Source organism: Haemaphysalis longicornis, unplaced genomic scaffold (genome assembly GCF_048455015.1).
Source record: "Haemaphysalis longicornis isolate Haplotype H1 unplaced genomic scaffold, Haemaphysalis longicornis Haplotype H1 scaffold_6, whole genome shotgun sequence".
NCBI classification, from domain to species: Eukaryota; Metazoa; Arthropoda; class Arachnida; order Ixodida; family Ixodidae; genus Haemaphysalis; species Haemaphysalis longicornis.
In genome coordinates, this window is record NW_027526407.1 from 211,234,407 (window position 1) to 211,260,276 (window position 25,870).

A 25,870-nucleotide genomic window follows, 5' to 3' on the forward strand; every position below is an offset into this window, starting at 1 on the left:
CCGTCGCACGCTGAAGCAAATGAGGTTTCTACAGGTTATAAGTAGGTCACTAGCTACTTATCGCGACAAAAAAAATAAGATGCAAATTTTTTGTGTTAGTGCCCCTTTAAGTACCCTAAGGGCCCAGGCGGGTATTACATAGGGGGGGATTGAGGTATAACACACTAATAATACAGTTATATAAAAAATAACATCGAGTGAACAGAATAGCAAGAAAAACAGCAATATTACAAGAATTGCACTCAGCAATCGCACGGTACAACGCTAAACAAAACGATGAAACAAACAATAACAAGCGATATGATGTCGTACAGGCAAGAACCAATATGTTTACAACATAACAGACACAATGAAATTAAAGTTAGATATTGTTTTCAGTCGTTAAAAAGGAGAGAAGTGCTGTTTGAAAAGAAGAAGCGTCTGTTAGTGTGGCTAGGTTTATTCCATTCGTTTATGGCCAATACAAGAAGAGAATTCTGATATTTTTTTGTGCGGGCAAAAATGGGAATAACTGTGTAAGCATGATCTACGCGTGCCGAAGTATATGGTGCCGGAACGATAAATTTGCGAGCGAAGGCCGATGGGTTATGGTACAGTGCATGGAAGAAAGATAACCTTGAAAATTGCCTGCGCAGGGTGAGAGGGCGTTTCTTTTAAGGCAGAAACGCTTTGGTATCGCGAGTATGAAGACATAATAAATCGAGCGGCTTTGTTTTGCACTGATTCAATTGTGTTATTAAGTCCAACTTGGTGATGATGCCAAATTATTTGCGCGTATTCGAGGGAAGGGCTAATCAGGGTATTATACGCCTGAAGCTTCGTGTCAGAATTAGCCAGATGAAGGCGACGTTTAAGCAATCCAAGCTTTTTAAACGCCTTCGAAGTGATTTTTTCTATGTGGGGACCCCAGTTTAAGTCGGAGGTCAATGTTACGCCTAGGTATTTAAAGGATGAAACCGTCTGAATTTCGGAGTCATTTATTAGATAATTATAACTATCTGATCTAGTTACAGAAGAAAATCGGGCGTGTTTAGTTTTTTCTACGTTTATTTGCATTTGTAATTTTTGGCACCATTTGGTTAATGTTGATAAGTCAAGCTGAAGTGTACTAACATCATTTGTTAATATTTCCCTGTAGATTACACAGTCGTCAGTAAATAGGCGAATCGACGAAGAAATATTATTTATCCGAGTAATGCTACTTGGAAATCTGTAACTCTTCGTAACGAAACGAGCAGAGCGGTTCTGTATCGCCTCGAGACTACCTATCAGATTCCGCGTGAAGGGATTCCATACCACGAAACTGTATTCCAGAATCAGAGGGATATTTGTGCTGTATAAGAGTTTTCTTGCATCTTGCGGCGCCTGCATAAAATTTGTCTTAATGAAGTGAAGACGGCGGGCTGCCGTCGTTGTTATAGATTCTATATGCCTGTCTCATAGGTCGCAAGAAAATGTGAGTCCTAAATATGTAACGCGGGCTTACCCCAGGGATAGCTTCGTTATGAAGATTGTATTGTGTTTGGAATCGCTTGCATTTGCGGATAATTGAATGTGGTTGCATTCAGGTAAGTTTAGGGACACGAGTCACTGGCTGCACCAAAGACAGATGCTATCTAAATCAGTTTGCAACGTCAGCCTATCAGAATCGTCTCGGATCTCTCTGTACAAAACACAATCGTCTGCGTACAGCCTAATACTTGAAGTTGCGCGCTCACCGATGTCATTGATGTATATAAAAAATAAAAGTAGTCTGAGGACCAACCCTTGCGGTCCGTCTTGAAACGTTTGTTCATAAAAAACCGTTAATTAAACCTTTTGGGACTGACTGGTTAGATAATTATGATGCCAGCAGGGAACATTGCCTGGTAAACCAAGAAAAAAAAGCTTATATAAGAGGGGTTGTGAGAAACTGTCAAAAGCTTTCTCAAAATCTAGCAGTAACAGTCTGTTTGTACAACATTATCGAAAGATTTAAATGTATCGAGCGAAAATTCAATTAGTTGAGTGGTGATATCGGCCGGACCTAAACCCGTGTTGATAATCGATAAAGAAATGTTTTTTTTTGAGATTGGTAATAATGACTGTGTATATTATTTATTCAAGTGTCTTGCAAGAAACACTAGTTGCAAGCAGAATTCAGGAGAATTAAGTAAGCAGAATTAAGCACGCGAGCAGAATTAAGTACCCGGAGAAATGTTTCCCTTCCCCTCACGATCCCACTATACTAAACGTGTGAAGACTTATGCTCCTCACTAATTTACCAATTAAAAGCGGTCTATCACCAGTGGAATAGTCTTGGTCTACTTCTGCACCACACCTGGTCGTCACCGCCACCTTCTTGGATGTCATGTGTCAGGGCACCCCCTGAGATGGGGATGCATCAACCTCCCCCCCCCCCCCCCAAAAGGGAAGAAAAGAACAAAGAAAGGAAAATTTGAAGTGCGCGCCAGTTAGAGAACACCAGCGCCTAAACCCCGTGGCATCATGGTAAAATATGACAGCGCATTGGTCATCCCATCATAGAAGGCCGCGCAGGAGACCAGTGGCGTGATGGCCATATATGGACATGGGAAAGGCGAGGAGCCAATGAGAGTGCGCCACGAGAGAGCCCAGAGTGGATAAAAGCGGGGCGCACAAATAGAAGAGAGAGGCGAGAAGCCGGGAGGCAAGAACCCGAAGAAACCAGGAGGCGGTAGTAGCACGTGCGCTTCAAGGAGCGAGACAGGGGCACGCGGCCAGGCCTTCGACCATGCTATTCGAGCCTGGGCGGGAGCGGGCCGACTTCGCATCGGCACCGTCATCCTAGGTGCACCACGAACCTGTGGCATCGGTCAGGAACCAGCGGCCAACGTCCACGCTCCGTCGACGTTCGTCTCGACGGTCCGAAAGGCTACGTTCGTGCCGAGCCTACCTGGGACCACCAGCGGCAGCGGCTACCAAGGGCATCCCACAGGGGGCGAAGGTGGTTGTCTACGACATGGTTTTACTGCGGGAGTGGGAATTCCTTGTGCTTGCCCATTTCTGTAAGTAGTGTGGCGGTCCAATCTTCTCGATTGTAGATTGGACCCGGGGGGGGTTCTATAAATTGCTTCCAATCGGTTAGGCGGACTGTTCCAATGCGTTGATGAGTATTTTTATTGTCAGGAATTTATAGCTCTATTATGTAGTGATCACTCCCCAGCGTTTCTTCCAGGCACGTCCAAATGGCGTTCTTGATGTTGTAGGTCAGTGTTAGGTCGGGCGAGGTATCAAGGGATACGCTATTTCCGATGCTGGTCGGGGTGTGTGAAACGTTGCAGAGATGGAGATTATTTTGTTGGATGGCTTCGTATAGTTGACTTCCTTTGCGGTTGTTGCGGGAATATCCCCATGCTGTATGTTGCGCGTTAAAGTCGCCTAATATTACTAACTTGTGTCCTCTGGTGCACTATCTTGCTTGCTTGAATAATCGATCAATTTCAGCGGGTGGGGCGGTGGAAGGGCTGTATATTGCCGCGAACCATGTATAGGTTTCTTGTTTGTTTTTGCTGCCCGGCTGTGTTATCTGCGTCCCAAGCGAAGCTCTTCTTCAATTATTTATGTTTATGCCGCACGGGCTATCACATTCAGATAAGCAGACTGTGACGCCCTAATGTCACTAGCCCAGAATGATCTTCTTTGATCTACAATGTTCTGGATGTAAATCGACGGTTCCAGAAACACTTGCGCCAAGAGATAAAAGCCTGCAGAGCAGACGCCATGGCATTAGAATCGCCGACACCTGTATACGCACGTCACTTTGTTGATTGCTGTATCGCCGCCTTCTATTCTTTCTGTTGTTAGGGGTGTTAGGGGAGCACAAGTTCACTCCAATTAATTTGTTTTTCTTGAAGACAACTGCGTCGTCTTTGGCAACGTGACATCTGGTCGAGGTGCTGGGTACATGCACCCGCAACCCTCTTCAATTCGTCAAGCAAGCCCAACTCGTGCCAGCCGCCGACAGCAAGGCCTAGAGCCGGAGTTTGGACTACTGCCAGATAAATTGAAGGCGGAAGACGTCACGGCCGTTGCCATGAACAACGCATCCATGATAACCATGAGCCATCCTGTAGTTCTGCAGCAACCCCGGGAACCACTATCATTTTCATGGATCACCCACGGAAGATCCTGACGACTGGTTGGAGAAAGTGGAGCGTGTTCGGATCTTTAACAGGTGGGATGACGAAGAAACGTGTCGGCATGTCTTCTTCTATTTGGAGGATGCAGCTCTTGGTTGAAGAACCCTGAAAGCTCTTTGACTGACTGGACTCTTGAAGAGCGAGTTCCTTAAAACGTTCGCCACCACCGGGCAAAAAGAAACAGAAACTAAGGTTTCTCATGCGAGGGGTAAAGCAGGGGCTTTTTGCTTGCCTTGTCCGCAACCCTCCTAAGACGGTGACCGAACTCGCGTCTGAGGCGGCCGCGATGGAGACGACGTTGGAAGTTCGGACGAGGCAGCACGATCGCCCGGTCAACGCGCTGGTTTCCGAGACGATCGGTGCCGGGGCTACAAGCTCCGACACACTGCGCGAGACCATCCAAACAGTGGTCAGGGAGGAGCTTCGGAAGCTTTTTCCGACGACGCCGCCACCTCAAGTGGCTTCCCTGACTGACGTCATCCGCGAAAAGGTTCAATAGGCTTTGGGCACTTCTATGCCATCCGAGGCACCCCAGAGCCACAGGCGATGACCTACTCCATGGCTGTTCGTCGACCCCGCCCTGCTCGAGCCCGTCTACAAGAAGCTCCGCCGTACCGCCGTCCACTCTCGCCGCCGTCCCCACTGTCGCCACCATCCACTGTACCGCCGTCCACAGCCCACAACCAAACGCCGAGAAAGAGCGACGTTCGGCGAGCCGCGGATAATCGTCCGCTGTGCTACCACTGCGGAGAGGCCGATCACATCTATTGTCGTTGCCCATACAAGAGACCCGGACTGCGTGGTTTCTCCGTCGACGCACCTCGCCCTCTCCCTGGGTAACGACCGCATGAGATCGACGACTACCGTTTTCAAACCAGCCGTGGCACAGCCCGTTTCAACCGTTCGCCGTCGCCCTACCCATACCAATCGCCGAGCCGCCGTAGCAATGCTGATTTCTCACGTGGAAGGTCCCCCAGCCCACGCAGGGGAAACTAAAAGCAGCAACTTCGGTAGGTAAAGTTGCACAACGGCGGAAAAATGAAAACCCTCCAATGACGCAGCGACTCGCTGAAGACAGTGATTCACGACATGCCCTCATCCCGACGACCCGACCTAATCCTGACGAGACTCCCGAACACGACGACAGCTACACGGCGCGACGCGTACCCCACATGACCGAATCTGCCGCTGAGAAGACGAGGACAGCTGCGACGCACAGTGCGGACCGTGAACACGCACAAGCCGAGGTGCGACGCCCCGACGCACCCGGAACTCGAGGAAGGCGGCATCTGACGTCAAGACGGCTTTGATGTAGTCGCCCTCATAGACACGGGAGCCGACTACTCAGTAATGAGCGAACCATTTGCGTCCAAGCTGAAGTTATGACCAGATGGGACGGTCCACACATTCGGACAGCAGGAGGCCACCTCGTGACGTCAAGTGGAAGGTGCACATCGCACGTCACAATAGACGGCACAACGTACCCTGCGGCGTTCGGCATTTTGCCTAACTGCTCCCGCGAGGTCATCCTTGGAATGAACTTTTTGACGGACAACGGCGCAATAATTGATCTACAGGCCAAATCCATAACTTTTTCCTCCGATCACTCCATGACGCCGGAACTGAACCCCGAACACCGTGTTCCTGTAAGGATCGCCGATGATCATGTCACCCTGCCACCCCGCGCAAGCTTGATGATCACGGTTTACTGTGAAGATGCTGTTCCTGATGTCGGCGATATCGTATTGAGTGATCAAAGGTTGCTCCTCGACCGAGGTGTCTCCGTCGCAAGAGGCATTGCGTGCTTTAAGCAACGCCAATTCCAAGTTTTCGTCACTAACTTCAGAGAGGAATACCAGCATTTAAACAGGGGCGCTGCAATTGCGTTCCTAGAATAAACGCAAGAAACAAGTGCCGTGGTCGCGGTCGCCGACTTTGAACGCTCACCCGAAGATACCTTCAAGCTTCCGAATCCCTTCGACGCGAATCCGGCGTTACAGTAAGAAGAACGGAAAAAAATATTGGATTTGCTGCGTCGATACAGCGAGTGTTTTTCGTCGAACTCAAAACTACGTCAGACACCTCTGGCGAAGCACCGGATAATAACCGAAGATGGAGCCCGACCTACCCGACAGTCACCGTATCGCGTCTTTTCACACGAGCGCGAAGCCATCCGGGCTCAAGTAGACAACATGCTCACCGACGACCTTATACAGCCATCGAAAAGTCCGTGGGCTGCGCCGGTTGTACTCGTGAAGAAAAAAGACGACACTTTAAAGTTCTGCGTTGACTACCGCCGACTGAACAAAATCACCAAAAAGGACGTGTACCCCCTGCCACGAATCGACGACGCCCTCGAACACCTCTGCCATGCGAAGTACTTCTCATCGATGGATCTGAAGTCCCGCTAATGGCAAATTGAAGTGGACGAGAGAGACCGAGAGAAAACTGCATTTATAACCCCAGATGGTCTATACGAGTTCAAGGTGATGCCATTTGGGCTGTGCACGGCGCCAGCAACGCTTCAAAGAGTCATGGACACTATGTTAGCTGGCCTGAAGTGGCACACCTGTCTCGTATACCTCGACGACGTTGTGGTATTCGCCCGAAATATCGACGATCACCTCGCAAGATCGGAGTCTGTACTCGAGGCTATTCGTATGTCGGGGTCAACGCTGGAGCCTGAAAAGTGTCGCTTCGCTTACGAGGAACTCAAGTTTTTGGGACACGTCGTCAACGCCGCAAGAGTCCTGCCTGACCAGGCGAAAACATCAGCCATAGCGAACTTCCCCAGACCGAAAGACAAAAAGGCCGTGCGAAGATTTCTCGGGGTGTGCGCATACTACCGGCGCTTCGTCGCAAACTTCGCACGCATTGCAGAGCCACTCACGCGCCTGACAAATGATAGCACCCATTTCGCCTGGGAAAACGCCCAAGAAAAAGCATTCTGCGAGCTGCAACAACGCCTGGAAAACGCTCCCGTGCTCGCTCATTTCGACGAAAATGCCGAAACGGAAATGCACACCGACATCAGTGATATAGGCTTGGGAGCCGTTGTCGTCCAAAAGCAAAGCGGTTGCGAAACATTAATCGCCTTTGCCAGCCGTTGTCTGTCGAAGGAGGAGAAAAATTAATCAGCCGCTGAAAAAGAGTGCCTCGCAATTATATGAGCCATTTCAAAATTTCGGCCATACGTGTATGGTAGACCATTCAAGGTTGTGACAGACCACCATGCGCTGTGTTGGCTCGCCAATTTGAAGGACCCCTCTGGCCTTCTTAGGCGGTGGAGCTTGCGCCTGCAAGAGTTTGACGTTACAATAGTCTACAAATCCGGCAGTATACACTCTGACGCCGACTGCCTGTCCCGCGCCCCCGGCGACCCACCACCACAAGACTCCGATGAAGACAGCGCGTTCTTCGGAGTCGTGACGGAGAGCGACCTAGCCGCCCAGCAGCGTGCCGACCCCGACTTGCGCGTCTTGATAGACTACCTCGAAGGACGCAATGCCGCCGTGCCTAGGGCGTTCAAGCGGAACTTACCAGTATTCAGCCTCAAAAACTCCGTCCTCGTGAAGAAGAATTTGAGCCCGGAACAAGAACGAATTATCTACTTGTCGTTCCCGCAGACCTCCGTGACGAAATTTTCGAAGCGTGCCACGACGACCCGTCTTCCGGAAATCTCGGCACAGCAAGCACTATAGCAAAAAACAAAGCGAAGTACTTCTGGCCCCGCCTGACATCCGGCGTCGCCCACTACGTTCGGAGTTGCCGTGACTGCCAGCGATGAAAAACGCCGCCGACAAGACCCGCCGGACTTCTGCAACCGATCGCCGTCCTGTCGAGGCGCTTTCAACAGATTGGAATGGACCTTCTAGGCCTGTTCCCTGCGTCACGATCACAGAACAAGTGGATAGTTGTAGCGACAGACTACTTGACGCGCTACGCAGAGACCGCCGCTCTTCCGAGGGGGACTGCACAAGAAGTCGCCATGTTCTTCATAAACCAGGTTGTGCTGCGACATGGAGCCCCTCAAGTCCTTATCACGGACCGCGGAACGGCCTTTACCGCGGAGCTGATGCAAGGAATCTTACGCTACAGCAACACGTATCGCCGAAGAACGACGGCGTACCACCCCCAAACGAACGGACTAACAGAACGTCTGAACAAGATGATCGCGGATATGCTGTCAATGTACGTCGACGTTGAACTTAAGACTTGGGACCAAGTGCTCCCGTATGTCACGTTTGCGTACAACACGGCTATTCAGGGAACTACGCAGATGACGCCGTTCGAGCTTGTCTACGCAAGACTGCCAACTACGATGCTTGACGCCATGCTTCTACATGTAGAAGACGACGACCTCAACCCCGACGTCCAAGGATAGCTTCAGCGTGCGGAGGAGTCCCGCCAGCTCGCTCGAGTTCGTACAACGGACCAGCAGCTGGTGGATGCAGGGCGCTACAACCTCCGACGCCGAGACGTCGAGTACCACCCAGGGGATAGTGTTTGGGTTTGGACCACGACCAAAGTTGGTCGTGGTTTGGACTCCCATCCGACGACGCGGACTCAGTGAGAAGCTTCTGCGATGTTATTTCGGACCCTACCAGATTCTACGACGTGTCGGCCAACTTAGTTACGAGAGAATCCCCGATGGTGATTCCGGAAGATCACAACGACGCACGCGGCCCGACGTAGTCCACGTGGTTCGCTTGAAACCTTACTATCCAAGATGACGGACTTTTTTGTTGTTGTTGTTTGAACTCTTTTATTTTAGCTTCGGGTCGATGCACTCATAGAGAGGGTGCCGCAAACCATGTATAAGTTTATTGTTTGTTTATGCTGTCCGGCCATGCCCGGCTGTGTTATCATCGTCCCAAGCGAAGCGCTGCTTCCATTCTTTATTTTTATGCCGCACGGGCTATCACGTTCAGATAAGCAGACTGTCTCGCCCTAACGTCACTAGCCCAGAGTGATCTTCTTTGGTCTACAATGTTCTGGATGTCAATCGACGGTTCCAGAAACACTTGCGCCAAGAGATAAGAGCCTGCAGAGCAGAAGCCATGGCATTCAAATCGCCGACACCAGTTTACGCACGTCACTTTGTTGATTTCTGTATCGCCGCCTTGTATTCTTTGAGTTGTTAGGGGAGCGCAAGTTCGCTCCAATAAACTTGTTTTTCTTGAAGACAACTGCGTCGTCTTTGGCAACGTGACAATATGTTGAGGATTTAGAGACTAGGTAGAGTCTTTTTTCGAGGGAGTATTTCGACAAAGGTGTAGTCAATGGTTGTAGGGAGGGAATGGAGCTGTGCTGTTTGGTTGGTTCGTACGAGGACGGCTGTTCGTGCTGTGGAGTTCATGGTGTATGTTGCATTATCTCGGAGAGTTACTTTGTGTCGGTTACTTGTAAGGCGATGACACCAGGAAAACGTTGCTGGGTGAATGGAACAAGTGATGACTTTTTGGTATAGAAAGATCGACAATTCCATCGGCAAAGCATTATGGAGGGTGAGGATGTTTTAGGTGCATTCGGTGGAGGGGAAGGGGGAGTCACCATCATTTAGAAGGGGGCGAGCTTTACCGCCGTGCTGGTAAGTAATGAGCGGTGTTTGGGTTTCTTGTGTTTCTTATTTTTGGCTGCTTCAATTGCACAGAGGCGTTTGTCGAAACTTGGATTTCGGATCGGAGTTGCGAGACCATATCAAATATGAACCGCTTGAGGTCGTCTATAGTTGAAGTGGTTGTTGTCTATATTTGAACGGGAATATTGTTGCATTTCAGCTGAAGGGGCGGAGTTGTTAGCAGGGGGTGTGGTGTACGACGTAGATGAGGCTGTGGTTTCTGAGAAGGAAGGTTGATTGATTGATTGTAGGGTTTAACGCGCCGACGCAACGCAGGCGATGAGGCGCGCCGTAGTGGAGGGCTCCGGATTAATTTTGACCACCTGGGGATCTTTAACGTGCGCCGAAATCTCGTACATACGGGCGTTTTCGCTTTTCGCCTCCATCAGAAAAGCGGCCGCCGCGGCCGGGAATCGAACCCGCGACCTCGTGCTCAGCATCGTAACGCCTTAGCCACCGCGGCGGGTCTGAGAAGGAAGGGGGTTGCCTTTGTGTTTGGGTGCGAAGTTGTTCCAGTTGTTGTTCGAGGGTGGCTCTGTATTGTCAGCGAGTTGAGCGCGCAATTGCGCGTTTTCTTGTTCAAGCGCGGTGCATCGGCGGTCGTTTATGGGTGTGGGGGCATTTTAGCGTGAGTGGGTAGAGGTGGGAACTGTAGAGCAGTGGATGGGTAGCGGCCACAGCTGACCAGCTCACCTGGGCTTGGGCAGGGCGCTGTCGTAATGCTTGCGGAGGCGGTGACCGTTGCTGTTGGCACCGATGCGCTTGCTCGGTGAGGGCCCGCTCCCGCACTCGAAGAGGTGGAGGGGGTGGGCGCAATTTATTTCGGCACTCCCTGCTAGCTGTAAGATGATGAAGTCCGCAAAGTTGGCACACTGGTGTGCAGTCGTGATCCGGTGAGGGGTCTTTCGCGTGGCACTTAGCACAGGTAGATGTGTCCGGGTTTGGACAAACGTCTCACCCGTGGCCCAGTTCACCACACAGTGAGCAACACTGGACTGTCGATCGGTATTGTCTGCAGCGCGGAAGGAGGCCATAAGCTTTGATGTAAAACGGCACGTGCGGGCCTTCAAAGGTGATCACTGCAGAAGTAGAATATCCCAGCATGCGAGCGTCGATGATTCTCGGTCCTGAGGTGGCTATTATGTTGTTCAGCTGTTGTTGCGTGGTGCCTTGGCCTTTGCTATGGATAACTCCCCGAACAGTGTCCGGTGTGGGTTTTAGGTATGTCATTACTTCATAGGTTGCAGTGCCAAGCTGTAGAGTGTTGATTTGTCGCAGTGCTTCAACGCAAGCTTCGTCAGGCGGGCTGAATACGATGAGGTTCTGCTGCGCTTGCGGTTGCGTTGTAACTCGGGCGTGAAAACTGCGTTCGGGGATTCGGCTAGCTTGCAGTATGCTTTGCATAATCTGGCGGCCCTGCCGGGTTGCAGCACGCAGACCTGAACGCGGTCAGAATATAATTTTGTTGTCGTTATCGGGGAGTCGGGGAGAGGGCGGAGTGCGAACGGTAATTGGTTGCTTACTTGCTTTTACGGCGTGGGCCGGTATCATTGCTCGTTGCTTGAAGTAGTGCCGTTCTTGGGGTATCTGCTGCCATGGGTCGTTGCAAGGGATTGCTCGGCCACTGAGTGGATCGAAGTCCATTGTTTCTTCCACCACGATGAGCATGCATTTGATATGCTGGGAAGGATATGAGCGGAGAGTCAGCACATGCTGGCTGTATCGGTGCAGCAATGGTGGCCATGCTAGGCCCTGTTAGGCCATCTGATGGCCATCAGATGGCCATCTATTGCCATCCGACAGTCGGGTCTTGAAGAGACGATTATAGCCAGTTGTTCTTGGGGCCGTCTTGAAGCGTAACTATACGTCGAGGGTGACGTTAACAGTGCGAAACAGTTGTTTCTGAGCTGAAACAGCTGTTTGTCAGCCAAAAACAAGCCCAAAGGCGGGAGCCCAGGGGAAATGCATGTGATCAGCTTGTCCCTCTAGCGGAGAGTCCTTTATGGCGAAAATCTTAAATCTCCGTGTTTCATGGTACTTGTGTGTGTGTGTGTGTGTGTGTGTGTGTGTGTGTGTGTGTGTGTGTGTGTGTGTGTGTGTGTGTGTGTGTGTGTGTGTGTGTGTGTGCGTGCGTGCGTGCGTGTGCGTGTGTGTGTGCGTGTGTGTGTGTGTGTGTGTGTGTGTGTGCGTGCGTGTGTGTGTGTGTGTTGCCTTAATTATAGAATAAAAGAGGGGAAAGACCCAGCCTGTAAGTATTTCGCGGGTCGAGGGCACCTCACTCGAGGCTGAGTTGAGGAGCGGTGATAGAAAGCAAAGGGGAGACAAAGGGAGTACGGTGGGTTATGAGATGCGGACCACTGACAGCACTTGAAGCACCATAGCCGGTCCAAGAGTCCCGTGTCCTTAACAGTTCCGCAAGGCACGGACGGCGTTTTCGCGGAGTGAAAGGTGATACTACAGGAATAATAGGTTTGAATGGTACATGAAAACTGTCCGAGTTTTCCGTACAACGCTGTAAGCGTGTTTCGTGCCCGAGAATGTTGCGGACATCAGCACAGTGCGCGCGCGAGTGTGTCTGTTGCAGAACACGGTGAACAGGTGGCTGAACTATAGCGATGCCACACCCGTGCCTTCTTTTTGCGCAGTGCCGACAGCCGATTCACAGACGAAGGAGAAGGGCACGGCAGGCTCGGGTCGGCCTTCTCGAAGGAAGGGGGTGAGGGAGTTTCCGGATGAAACTCGGGTTGATAGGCTGCATGGCTTAGAAGGTTCTTTTGGCTCGGATCCCTCGCGACATGCAGGGGCCTTGACACCTCACTCGTCCAGGTGGAAGGGGGATTCGCTTCTTTGCCAAGCGATCAAGCTCCTCCTTTCTCTGCATGTCCACGTGAGTAGGGAGTCACTGCAGGCGGATGTTAAGGCTTTTGAAACTGAGGCGGTGCAGCCCGCAGGCGATACTTAGCACATCGAAACAACAGCGTAAGCCCGCCCGATACTGAGGAGGGCAGCCTTCGAAATGAAGAGTATGGCTACTTTCCGGCAAAGGAGATTTGGCTCGAAATTCTTAATCATGTCCGCAGAGAAGTGCAGGCCCGCGATTTCGGCGGTCGTGGAGCTGCCGGACCCGAGGCGCCATTGTCTGCCTAAAGCGAAGGCAAGTGCGATAGATGCTGCTTCCGTTCTTCGGTCTTGCAGCACAGCCATCGGTAAATATCGGCAGGTGTCCCTGAAGGTTCTCTCAGCAGGCCGCTGCTTCATGCCTTACTTCACAGGGTGGGGTGGTCCTCACGAGCTGTCACGTGAACTCGTGGCTGCTTCGGCTGGCCCCGCTTTTGGTAGCGCATTCCATTACAGCCTCATCTTACCAAGACGTGTCTCTCCGCTTTCTGAGAGTCTATCCGGAGCGTCTATCCAGATGCAGACTGAGCAGTCTATACTCACATGGTCGATGCTGTGCATTAGGTAGCCAAAGCACCCTGACGTAGCTGTGTTCCGCAAATGCTAAAATGAAGGAAGCTCACACTAACACGTAAGACTTGAAGGTAGCGAGCCTGTACGCAACCCTCAAGACCACCGTGAAGCGTAAAGTATACGATTGCAGCTGGCTGCTTCTTCTTCGCTGCCGCGATGATCTTTACTCCGTCATTGTTGCTATAAATGCGAGCTTCCTTCATTTTTTCGAAAGTGATAATAATTGAACATCATTTTGGAGGGGTGTACACTACGACGTGTCTTTATCGTTCCGAACAAGTGTTGCCAGGATGGCAGCGAATGCTAAAGTATTTTTTTCCTATCTCGGCCAATCTCCCATAGTGAGTATGCTCGTTTTGGTCAATCTTGGCCAATCCCCGAAAGTGGAGATTCTCAGCATTTTCTTGGTATTTGTGAACTCGGACGCGAAAAATTACAATTTACCAAACACTTTCGCTATAAAAACAGGGAGTTCCCGTGCATGGAGTTGCGAATCGGTCCCCAGGGGATGATAAAATTTACAAAATAAAAGCGAAGTGGTTTAGGATTAACCGCTTAGGATTGTGATTGGGTTAGTTGCAGCTGCAGCCCAGCCCATTTGAGGCACCATAGTGATCAAGACTAGCACCTGAGGCACCATGATAATTTTTAAGTCCTTGACGATTGCTGAGGGCTCAAAGTGCAACAGGTGTTGACGGCGACGTTTACTTCATGCCTTGTTTGTTGCCGCACAGGAAGAAGCGAACGCACTGCGGCTGGAAGTGCGAGGGGTTCGCGAAGAGAACGCGAGCCTCCTGAAGCAGGTAACTCTCCTCTTGCGCTGCTTTCGTGGACCTTGAAGTGCTAAAACACATAACTGCTTTCATGTGTGTTATTTCGTGAAAGCCCGCTTTTTCGAAACGTGTAACGCGTGCTCGACGGCGCAGATAAGTTTTCTAGAGCTCCGCACAAGTGTCAGACTTTGCATCGTTTTGCTCAGTTTCTCCATTTTGCAGTTAGCCCAACTACTGCGTTTAGTAAATGTGCGCTTCTACGAAATGCTATTAGGTGCCTATGCCTACGAAAGGCGTCATTCTATCGGCAGGTAACGCATGAGTCCATTGAATAGGCCCTGAAATTGGTTTAAAAACATATAATGCCATGTTCTGACCACCGACGTAACAGCTATATCGTGCGATTTGGACGAAAAAAAATGGCGTATCCCACAGTTCGGTTGGCTGAGACGTCAAATGACGTCATTATTAAAAGATAATATGACAGTTGCGGCAACAGTCTGAACCCGGCCTAAGAGATATAAGAGACCAAGCAAAACGTTGAGCTTATTTTTGAATTATGACTTTTAAAACTACAATAAAATCGTCTGCGCACCCAGTAAATTACCCGAGTGTGTGCTGTCAAGGCACACAAGTACGGGTTGGTTGCAGTCAATAACTAAAAATCATAAAAATGGGCCCATCGAGATGCAGTACAAACACCACGCTGAGATCGTGGTGAAAACGCAGGACGCCATGTGAATAGAAACATACAGCCCGACCGATGAAAAAGGGCGAAGAGGACCCGCGTGAACAGAGCCCGTGGGTCCCGTTCATTTTTCGCCTTAGGTTACCGTGTTACTTTTTGTAGTTATGTACCACCAAGCAAGCCTAACGAAGGAAATTAGGCTAGAGCTCTAACAGGCTAACAGCTAACAATTAGGCTAACAGGCTAACAATTAGTCTAACAGGTCCTGCCGCTATGCATTGAAATTCAGTTGGAGGCTTGAAAGGGCAAAGACCAGGAATCAAAACTGTGGTATTTTTATCTCGATCGATCGTTGTAAGGGAACTGCCACCGACATTTATTTTTTTTTATTTATTTAATACTGCAGGCCACAGGGGGCCCAAGCAGGAGTGGTGGTGTACATGAATTGTTGCATTGAGATAAAAATACACATCAAGGGTAAACATAGAGAAGTGCATTGCACAAAAATGCAAAGGCAAGGGACGGAAAATACCAAGAGATGCATGTGTGATTAAACACGTCAGAGAAAAAAGAAAAAAAAAGAAAAAGGGGGGGGGGTTGCGGTGAGGGATCATTATAGAAATCTAGTGAAAGAACTAATATTGTAACCGTTCAATGAAGGAACGTGCATTTATTGACGTAAACATTTCGGGAGGCAGCGCGTTCCATTCACTTATAGTACGAGGGAAGAAAGAGTGTTTGTAGTTGTTTGTGCGAGCAAACATCGGAGTCAATTTTACAGGGTCATAGTTCCTTGTTGGCCGGAATGAAAGAGACGGCAAGTACAATGAAGGATCAAGTAGAAATTCGCGGTTCCAGAGTTGATAGAGAAACTTAAGTCTAGCCAATTTCCGGCGAGCTTGCAATGTCATTATGTTGTTTAGTTTCATTAAATTGGTTGGGGAATCATTACGACGGTAATGGTTATAAAAGAAACGTACAGCAAGTCTCTGAATTCGCTCGAGTTTATTGATGTCCTTTTTAGTGTGCTGGGAATTTATGTGCATCGTACAGGGCGAAAGCAATCGCATTCTGTGCCTTGCTCTCGCGAAGTAAAAGTTCAATCATCCGATTAAATTTTGGCGTGAAAGTCCGTAAATAAATAAGCAACACAAACTACAGGCGCGCGCGCCCGCACGTATTTTAAGTTCTCCTGGTCCACATGTCCCAGAAGCGGCTTACTGTATTGTTGTGACCGAGCGCCTCGAGCTTTAATTGAAGGGGTTGAGCTCGGCATTGCACATTTCTCAAAAAGGCCTCCTTAGCATGTTTGTTAGTATTACCTGGAAAGTATTGCACAGGCAAGCACGTGTGTGCATGACAGAGCTTAGCGACTGAATGCAGGTCGAAGGTCTTGAAGAGCGGCTGTCTGCAGTGGAAGGGGAGGTCCAGGCACAGGAGACGTCGGCACGCAAGGAGGTCGCTGCGCTCAGGGTGAGTTCTGCTGGCTCGGGCTTGTCCCCTGTCCAGATGGCCGCACTGATGTTTCGCGGTATTTTGATCCCTCATGTGAGGGCCACCCGCGTCTCTCATTCTGTTATCGGTAGCAAAACTAGCGTTTGAAAATTGCCGGCAGGTTTCGTTTTTGAGGACTCTTTAAAGGCGGGTAATTCTAAGGGAAGCTTATATCGCTATGGTTGCACGTGTTTTGTGATGGCCGTAAACAAAAACTTCTAAGGCTCCGCGTGCCTTTGAAGCGCCAGCGGTTCTATACGCCTCGAGCGCTTCTTGTAGGGGCTAAGGCCCCTAAAATTAGTAGGGGCGCCACTGAAATCCCCCTAGCGGCCCGGTTCTAAAGCAGCCACGGGAGATTCCGGCCTGCTCACCACTGTCGCCGTTTCTTTTGCGGCACAATCGCGACTGATATTTTCGTTTGTGTGCGTTGGATATACCTACTAATGTGGAGCAGTCACTTTTTTCGCAAATGTTGTGTATTTCATCATCGTCATCATGAGCCTGTTTGTGTCCACTGCAGGACGAAAGCCTCTCCCAAGCAATTTCAGCCACGCCTGTCGAGTGCCACGTTTTCCCCCCACATTTGCGCAGCTCATCTCGCCGACGAGTTCTTGCCGACCCGTTTGCGCTCTATTGGCTGTCAAACGGATGGTCCGCCTGTTGCTCCTCATTCGCATTCGTTGTGTATTTACGAGAGTGCAAATGCTTCTGACGCAGTGTTAGTGGGGTACATTCGCTCCGCATAAGCGCCAGGTGTGTATCACAGGCCGGCCTCGCGAAGCCGGCATATGCATGGAGTTGGTTCTAATTCCACTGGCCCGAAATTTTCTTAAGCATTAATTCAGGTGCTCATGCTTCGTAAATCGGTTGCGTGTGCTTACATAATCCAGCGGAGCACAGCTCGTCAGGTACGCTTCATATCCCAGATATTCATCACTACCCTGAACAAGCCTATGTGGCATAAATTTCACGGACATTTTACGGAATAAGTACGATGGATAACGTAAAATTATATGCGGGAATCAGCACACGACAAAGGATTTAATGCTGGGTCGTCTTGTTGCGAGGTGAGCACTCGCAAACATTCATCATCTAAACACTTCCTCGAAACATCGTCACATGGCATAGGCACCCTGCAGAATCTAGCAAGAAAGGGAAATCAGAGGGTCTTATCAGATACCACACTCTTCCAACGACACCTCGTATCGCTTGTGACTACGTATGTACTTACTGTATACTTCAAGAAATGCTTCCGCTGAGTGATCAAATGTTCGTTAAAGTCGAAAAACTAAAGAAAAGTGAACGCGCAGCTTGTGTGCTTGGGATTACTAAAACATCCATTCCTTGATTTCGCTTCGCATTTGAACACAATGGTCAGTAAGCGTTCCCATGTCCTGCGAAATGGCGGTGCATTTCGCATCTAGTGGCCTGGTAAGTTCTACCTGGCTTTAGTTTAGACGAACTTCTTTAGCATTTCCGAAGCGGCACTGGGTTTTTTTTAATTCGCGTACGAGCTATCTCGTTTCTCCTGGAGTTGCAGACCATTTATTTTTCCGCGGTTTCATTACTCTCATTGGTCCTTGCTATCAGGCCGGAGTGAGCACATATGTAACGATCCACACACTTGGAATATAATTAACTTTTTCGCCTGGCCTCTATTCCCATAAAACGCAACAGTGATTCTCACGTCTTCGGCAATCACATCCCCGAATCGTATTTTTCTAGTACGTATATATTCGCAACAAATCCGCATGCGTTGTCCGGTCAGCGCTGCAAAACTAAACCGACCTCTCACTGTGCCAGCGCCAGGTCTAAACGAGGCGACAAAAGAATTCACTTCCGCCGGACGTTTTTGGAGGTGACAGTGATGAGATGGTGCTGCCGTCGCCGACGCCCGTAAGAGCGGCGATGAAGCGCGCACTCCGCCTCCCCGGTCAGCTCTTGTTGGCGTTAGAGCACTCTATCAGAACGCATCTGTTTTTTGAAGTGCCCTAAAGCTACTATTTGCTTACAGACATCACCATACCAAGTTGTTTAGGGCGCCGAAAGGCAAAAGGAAGCGAATGAGAACCAAAAAATGCTGCGGTGGCTGAGGGGGTAAGGCGTTGCGCTGCTGTGCCCGAGGACGCGGGTTCGATTCCCGCCAGCGGTAGCCGTTTTCCTGATGGAAGAAACATCCCCCTCGCGAGGGCCACGATCAAATGCAGAGCATTTCCGGGGGCGCAAGACGTTAAGTAGTTTGCGTTACGTTAATGTTGTTGCACTTGTGGCAACTGCTGACGAGAAAGCGCGGCGATGAGTGCGTTCCAGCCTCGCCGACACCTGCCTTTATCACGCCACGATCGCGCCACGCGCGCGCGATGCTGACGTCACGATCACGCCACAGATGTTGTTGATCCCGCGACGTGCGCGCCCCCACCTGTTGGGTGCGAACCGACCGCGGAGAGAGCGCGCGATGCGAGCGGAGAGCAGGCGAGGAGGAGCGGGGCTGACGAGAGAGCGCGGCGATGAGTGCGTTCCAGCCTCGCCGACACCCGCCTTTATCACGCCACAATCGCGCCGAGAGGCCGCACCTGCGAGCGATGCGGACTACTACGGACGCCTAGAACGGGTGACATCGTGCGTTAAAGAAATGCTCTGCATTTAAAATACTGCATGAGCCGCTGCCAGCTCTGCAGCGGCCATCCCATAAGCACCGCGGAGAAGCGGCGGCAGGCGGCGCAGCGATGGCGAAGCTCGAGGCGTATAGCGCGAGCGATTGGAAGATGAACGTCCCATTGTGGGTGCGATTAGCATGAGGGCGCCACTTAAGTTGCACGCCATCAAAAAGCTGCCTTGAACCTGAGTTCTATACGTCCCGACACTTGAATTTGCATTTTGAGTTTGTTACTTACCGATTGGCACTATGTGCACGCTCGAGTCAAAATAAAAGCATGTGCTCGTATGTGTGCGTCTTTTGTTAGGAATGACCGGGGTCAGCGCTCAAGGGGAAAACAATTCGCTCCTACCTTTCGCCTAAATTGTGAGTCACCATTGTGTCGTGTGCTTCAAAGCTCCACTGTTCGTTCACCTTTACACAGTTGAATAGCTCGGAATTTTTTTTTATTGTTTGGGAGAATCCTTCCCCAGGACCCGTAACAAGCGCTTAAACGTCCTCAGACCCCCAATACAGAAATTTACGTCGTATAAGCGTCAATAAATAATAGGCACGCTTAGGACGGATGTTGTTTATACATCAAGAACACGGTTTCCAGAAGCTGGTCTTCGCGGACGCCACTGTGGTTCGCAGAGCTGACAGGATGCAGAGTGCCACGGAAGTTTTGGGAAAGAAGTCGTAAGTTTTCCCATTAATTTTAGCGAGAAGCATGTTTCACTTTACCATTCTATAAAATACCCGCGAGTCAGCCGCAAACAGCGAGCGCATTCTCAATAACGTCAGTTTGGCGGTTTTTTCTGGTTGGAGCCTCCTACAGGTTTAACCCTTGTGATAATGTCCCCAAGAATGTTCTCCCAGTTTTCTGGTAGTACACACAATTGGAAGCATTTGCTGTGGTTGTGGATGAAGTAGCACCGAATAAGTACGCGGGGAATTTCGATGTGTCAGTCAGGGTTAAATGTGCTCACATTCCACATGTGCTGACATTTCCAGGGCACACTTTCTTTCACCTAGCGTAATACGGAAATCCGTTCTATAACAACGTTTAGAACTACCAGGGGCTTGTAAACAGCTGCAATCGCTCTTTCTTACACATACATTTCGCCAAGTACCTCCTTGTGCCAGGGTCAGCAGTCGGATCAGAACACTTATTGGTAGTGTTGCTTTAAATCGAAGCTTCATTTGCCTCTCCCGCGCCTTTTCGAGGGAATTCTGCTGGCTGCCGTGACCCTCGTTACTATTCAGCGCGCCCTTACCCTGTGGGAGCGTGCTACAGTTTTGGTGCAGTGCGGGAAAGCTTCGTGCACTTGGCGGCAAAGCCCATCTTTCTCAAGCAAGCCATGACACGCAGGAGCATGTCCGCCGCGCGGATCCCCGCTGGGGATGAATCACGCCCGCGGCACTCGCAATACAAAGGGCCTCCTCAATTCACCAGTCCTGGGCGGTCCGCGGGCAGTCCCAGGAGTGTGTTCGGACTGGAAGTCCCATAGGAATACATGGACCGCGCCGGATCGCGTCGCGGGCGGCCCGCGGACGATGCGGGACTGGTAATCGAGGAGGCCCGAACTGTTATAGCGAAGACGTGTTGAAACGCGAATCTGCGAGCGGACGCCGCCTACAGATACCTCTCATTTCCCCTGTCAGGCTTAATTAACGTGGGCCGGCTATTCACGACACCGGTAAAGACTGTTCTTGTGTGTCTGCACTTTGTTCGATACGTGCGCAAAGCGCTGAAGGCAGCGGAACAGCTGCCACTTCTGTGTATAAATTCCGCCCTCTCGGTGGGTGGCTTCTGTCAGTCGACATTTGGGATGAACTAAGAGCGCCACTCTGCCGGTCGGCTCCATGCTGTTGCTTCATCGTCACTGTTCGTCACTCACCATGTTCATCTATCGAGAGCAAACCCAGTAAAGTTTTGCTCTCAGCTCTTTGTAGTCAAATCCAAGGCAGCACTTCATGCTCGGTGCTCGTCCCCCATGCTACCACTACATGACGGAGGCGATGGAGCTCGGTACGGGGACACCTACGCAAATGTAACGCCCTGGATGAATGCGCCGCTCGTGCGCTGCGGCTGTTCCTCGCCCGCCGCCGCTCCGGGGGTGGGAAGGAAGTTTGAAGTTTGAGTTTCTTCCAGTTGACTACTCCTTTAGGTATCCCGCCTAATGCGTTGGCTATGTTCCAGGTGTTCCTAGGTTCTTTGCTACACTTGTTTAGCTCATTTTTGTTGTACAATTTTTTTAGCCACTCGTAACTTAGCGGTTAGCTTAATTCTCAACTGCCGCACTTCTTCTTTTAAAGCCAAATTGGGATTGATATTTTTCACATCTACGTCCAAGCGTTCTTTTAAGCAACTTAGACCAATTATTTCATCGTTAATCCAGGGCTTTTCAACCTTCCGTTTTCTCAGGGTGACATTTTTAGGGCATTGCCGGTATATTTTGTGAAGATTAGATATAAATTGATCATAGGTCTACCTTTCTTCTCATCCAATCTACCTTTCGTAATGGTAAGTAGGTAAGTAGGTATTTATGGTAAGTAGGTATTTATGGTAAATGGTAAGTAGGTATTTATTTTCTACTTCTATTCTGCCTGTACTACTAAATGATATAGCAAGGCCTACGCGTCGATGCACTCATCCCCGGATGCCGCCCTACTCACCCGACTTAACCTGGTGGCTTGGGAGTGCAGTGGTATCTTGGCAGCGAGAGGCTGACTGCTGGGGTAGTGATCACCACCCTATCATGCTTGGCATTGCCCCGAACTCGACGCGCCGACTTCGGCGAAGCTGCACTCTAGTAAACTGGGATGAGTTCCGGTGCAACATCAATGCAACCATGACGGCCCCCAGCATAGACCCCACCACTGTGATTAAAGAAGCTCTGGGCAGTGCCAGTCGGAGGACGTGGGCAGAGGAGTCCCGGCCAAAGCCTGACCTCCGACTTTTGCAGCTGTGGGCCCAGCGCAAACAGGCTGAAGTGGCTGACTCGCGAGATCCCTCGTGTGCGCCGGCTCGAATGCATTTGCAACGCTTGACCGCTGCGGCCAGACGACATGAGAAGCGTCTTTCACGGCAACGATGGCTTAGCTGGTGCGAGTCACTCGGCCCTTCGTCCACCACATCGTCTATTTGGCGCACTTTTCGGTCAATGGAATCAGGCGGCCGCACTCCGGATGCAGCAGCCTGTGCGTGCCTGGCATCAGGCAAGAGCCCGGACCAATTTGCCTTCGATGTGGTTCGCGCCTTGTACCCTGCATTTGACATCCTCCCGGCTAGCAACCCGTGCCCGTTTCCTCTAGCGCGCCACGTCGGTGCCTCTCCGTCTGATGATGCAGTCCGTGGAATACAATCAGCTTTCACTATGGCAGAGTTCCTTTTTAAGATTCCGTGTTCCCCCCCTCCCCCCAAGAATAAAGAAAAATAAAGTGGGGAACAATACCCGCTCCAGCAAGGCTATGGCAGGTTTAAAGCCAATATAAAATAAATGAATGGGGCTAAAAGCCAAACTTTCTCTTTTTTCAATGAAAGCCAATTTGCAGGGTTAAAAAAAAAAAAAAACTACTTTTCACGTTTCATATGCTCGGGCAGCAGGTACATAGAACGTGAGAAGAGAGTCGGCAATCAAGGATGTGAATGAAAGTAAACAAAGAAAACAGGTAGCTAAATGTCCTAATTGTGAAGTGCAGTTGAAAAATGTAGTAGCTAGCAGCGTGAAAAACAAAACCCGGAGAGGCAGCAGAGGAGAAAAAAAAAATACAAATACATATGGTGTTTCACTTATAAAGTTCGCCACAAATGTCCGTCTAGAGGTAGCTGTTTTAAAATGAAAGTCCAGTTGGGGTATTCCCGTTCACGAGAATATCTAACTGCGACGCCCTGCTGAAACAGCGAACACATTATGCACAGTATCCAGAAAATACAAAACGAAGCACCGCCGAGGCACTGTAAAGGTAATAAATAGAAAGTCACTGGGTCCAGCGTAAACACTGCTGCCACTCACTGTCACATGGTACACGCGATAAAAAAAAAACGATACCACGCTGAAGAAAGGCACGAATTGTCCCAGGGAACAGGACTCCAGAGAGAACACGTGTTTCCTGTCATGTGCACACAAAACACAACTTGAGGGAAAAAAAAAAAACACACGCACTGGAGAGCCGCACAGATCACACGTGACATGTTGGGCCGCAGGAATGCCCAGGCTTGTGGATGGTACGTCGCCGATGAAGGACCATTGGAGACACACCGGCATCACACGTCGGGTAAGGAACGGGAAATGAAGTCGACGAGCTCGATTAGGATCTGGATGGCTTCAGAATTATCCAATAGATGCCGAAGGTTTGGCGGTTCAAGTGGTGGCCGCACGATGCGAAGCAGTCGTTGAATGTATGATGACGTTTTTGAACACTGCGTCAGATAGTGAGAGACGGAAGTGGCGGCCGCACCGCAAAAGCACAGGCAGTCCGGCGTAAGTTCGAGACGGAAGAAATAGTGAGGGAATCGGCCATGTCCAGTTATAAGGTGAGTAAGTTTTTTAGACGGCGGAAAAGAAACAGGCAGATTGTGCGGAAGGGGCACACAGGTCAGGTCACAGAAAACAAAATTCCACATGGATTCTTTAAAATTTCTTCAGACAAACCTAGACCACACTCGTGCGGCAACTCCACATCTTGTTGATTTCGTTGAGGCAGAGCACATTGATGTGGCTGTTGTTTGTGATCCATATGCCAGCGGATCAACCGTGCTTGGAGTGCCACCCAATTGGCTTCGTTTTCTGCATCAAGACACTCCCCGATGCATGGTCCTCATACCCCGGCGTAAATTTGATGTCTTTCCCCTCACCGTGTCTCCTTATATTGTAGCTCTGCGACTTCAAAATCAGCAGTCCACCATGCTTCTGATCGCTACTTATGCTGCGCCATCAGTGCCGATGGACTTTATTTTGTCTCGGATTAATGACGTCCTCGAACGATACTGTGCTACGAATGTGATATTGGCAGGAGATTTCAACGCCCGGAATCCCATTTGGGGAGGCGATGTTTTGAACTCCCGCGGCGCCCAGCTCGCCCACTTCATCCACTCAACCCGACTCAAAATACTGAATGACCCAAATTCGGTAGCAACCTTTCAAAATGCCTACTCGGAGTCTTGGATCGACCTTACCCTTGTTTCCGGTCCCATTTGGGAAGGTGATTGTTTGTGGAATGTACATGACACGCCAACTTTATCAGATCACAAGTACGTAGTATTCGGCCTGCAACGGTTTCCACTGCCCTTGAAAAGACGACTTACCAAGGCATCATTACAATATTTGGTTGAGGAATTGGCAGCGGATGATTGGATTCAAAATTTTAACCCGCAAGATGTCTGTACGAAGTCCGCCCTCAACACAGTTCTGGACGTTTTCTATTCCAAATTAGCCAGATTAAAAAATAAGTTTGAACGACCCCTGAAGGAACACAGGGGAAACGCGTGGTGGAGCGACGCTCTGGCGAGGGAAAGATCGGCGGTGCGAGTATTGCGGAGGCGGTATCCTGGCTACGATAGACCAGGCGAAACTTCGATCATCTCCCGGCCCAGACGGCGTTGCGTACGAGGTTTATAAAAACCTCGACGATCCGGCCCTGAGCCGTCTTCTCGACTCCATCAATGAGGTGTGGCTCTCGGGCCAAATACCAGAGTCATGGCTCCGGGCAGATATCGTCGCTATACCGAAGCCAGGCAAACCACCCGAGCATCTCCCCAATTTGCGCCCAATCGCATTAATGTGCACCTTGTGGAAACTGTTGGAGCGAATGCTGGCTACGCGACTTCAGTGGTGGATGGACACTTACCAGTGGTACCACCCGGCACAGATTGGGTTCAGACCTCGTCTGGGGACAGAAGATGGACTTGAGCACTTATCATCAATGGTGCTACTTGGCGGCCGATCTCACAAAGTGCGGACGTTGCTTGCCATGGATATTCACAAGGCATATGACAACGTCAGCCACAGCGCTATCCTGGAAGTTCTTCAAAGCCTACTTGTCCCGGAAAAGATCCGCTCTTTCATCCGGACCTTCTTGACTAAAAGATCATTTTCCGTACGGATTGGTGGAACTAGTTATGGCCATTTTACGGCCGTCCGTGGAGTGCCTCAGGGGTCGGTGATTTCACCCTTCCTATTTAATGTAGTTATGCTGCCGCTTGCCTGGCATTTTGGCTCCATATCAGATTTACACCTTCTGGTGTACGCGGACGATATTACAGTATGGACTGTCCACCCAGACCTGTCTCGGCAAGCCGCCAGCCTGCAACAAGCTTTAACGGACACACAGAAATGGTGTTAATACGCTGGTCTCTCGCTTTCAGCTGAAAAGACAGCCATTCTGTCCGTGGCCAATGCTTGGGGCCGTCGTAGACTGGAGATGTCACCGATCTCGCTACAACTCTCCGGCCAGCCTGTGCGCACTGCCACCTCTCTTCGTGTGCTGGGATTGGAGATTTCATCATCAGGGTCAGCTGCCTTGTGGCTTCGATCTGCCCGCCAACAAGCAGGTCAAATGCTACACCTTATACGACGCATTTCACAAAAGTCTGGAGGCTCCTGCTTCAAAATGGCCCGACTCTTGGTGCGGTCAATACTTCAGTCGCGACTTGACTACCAGGCTCAATTCCAGCATATGACCCAAGCGGAGTGGGCCCGACTTGAAGCAATTAATAGAGCTGCAATGCGGACGATCACCTGCCTCCCTCAAATAACGCCTATACCAGCTCTTCAGGCCGAAGCTCAGCTTAACACCCTAGATGAGCTTGTACATCAACGCCGCTCCGCACGCCAGAACAAACTAAATTTTGTTCCGGAGGCAGCGGCGTTGGCGATCTACATGGGCCGTTCTCTACCCGCCTTACCAGCCCGCCCTGTAGCTAGGCCGCCCTGGCTGTACCATCAAGTGACCGACAACCGGCCTCTCATTCGACTCCACAGTCTGTCGATGGGAAACGCAGTCGAGCAATCCGCGGGCGTGCCA

General features: G+C 50.3%; 1 protein-coding gene across 1 annotated transcript in view; it reads left to right on the forward strand.

Annotated features, from left to right (window-relative positions):
* The window catches only part of LOC144143466 (uncharacterized), a 338,543-nt gene that overhangs the window by 25,873 nt on the left and 286,800 nt on the right, over positions 1-25,870 (forward strand). Inside the window, exons 6-7 of the mRNA XM_077675212.1 lie at positions 13,986-14,054; positions 16,096-16,185. Coding sequence (XP_077531338.1) covers positions 13,986-14,054; positions 16,096-16,185 — 159 coding nt within the window. The remainder of the gene's footprint in view (positions 1-13,985; positions 14,055-16,095; positions 16,186-25,870) is intronic.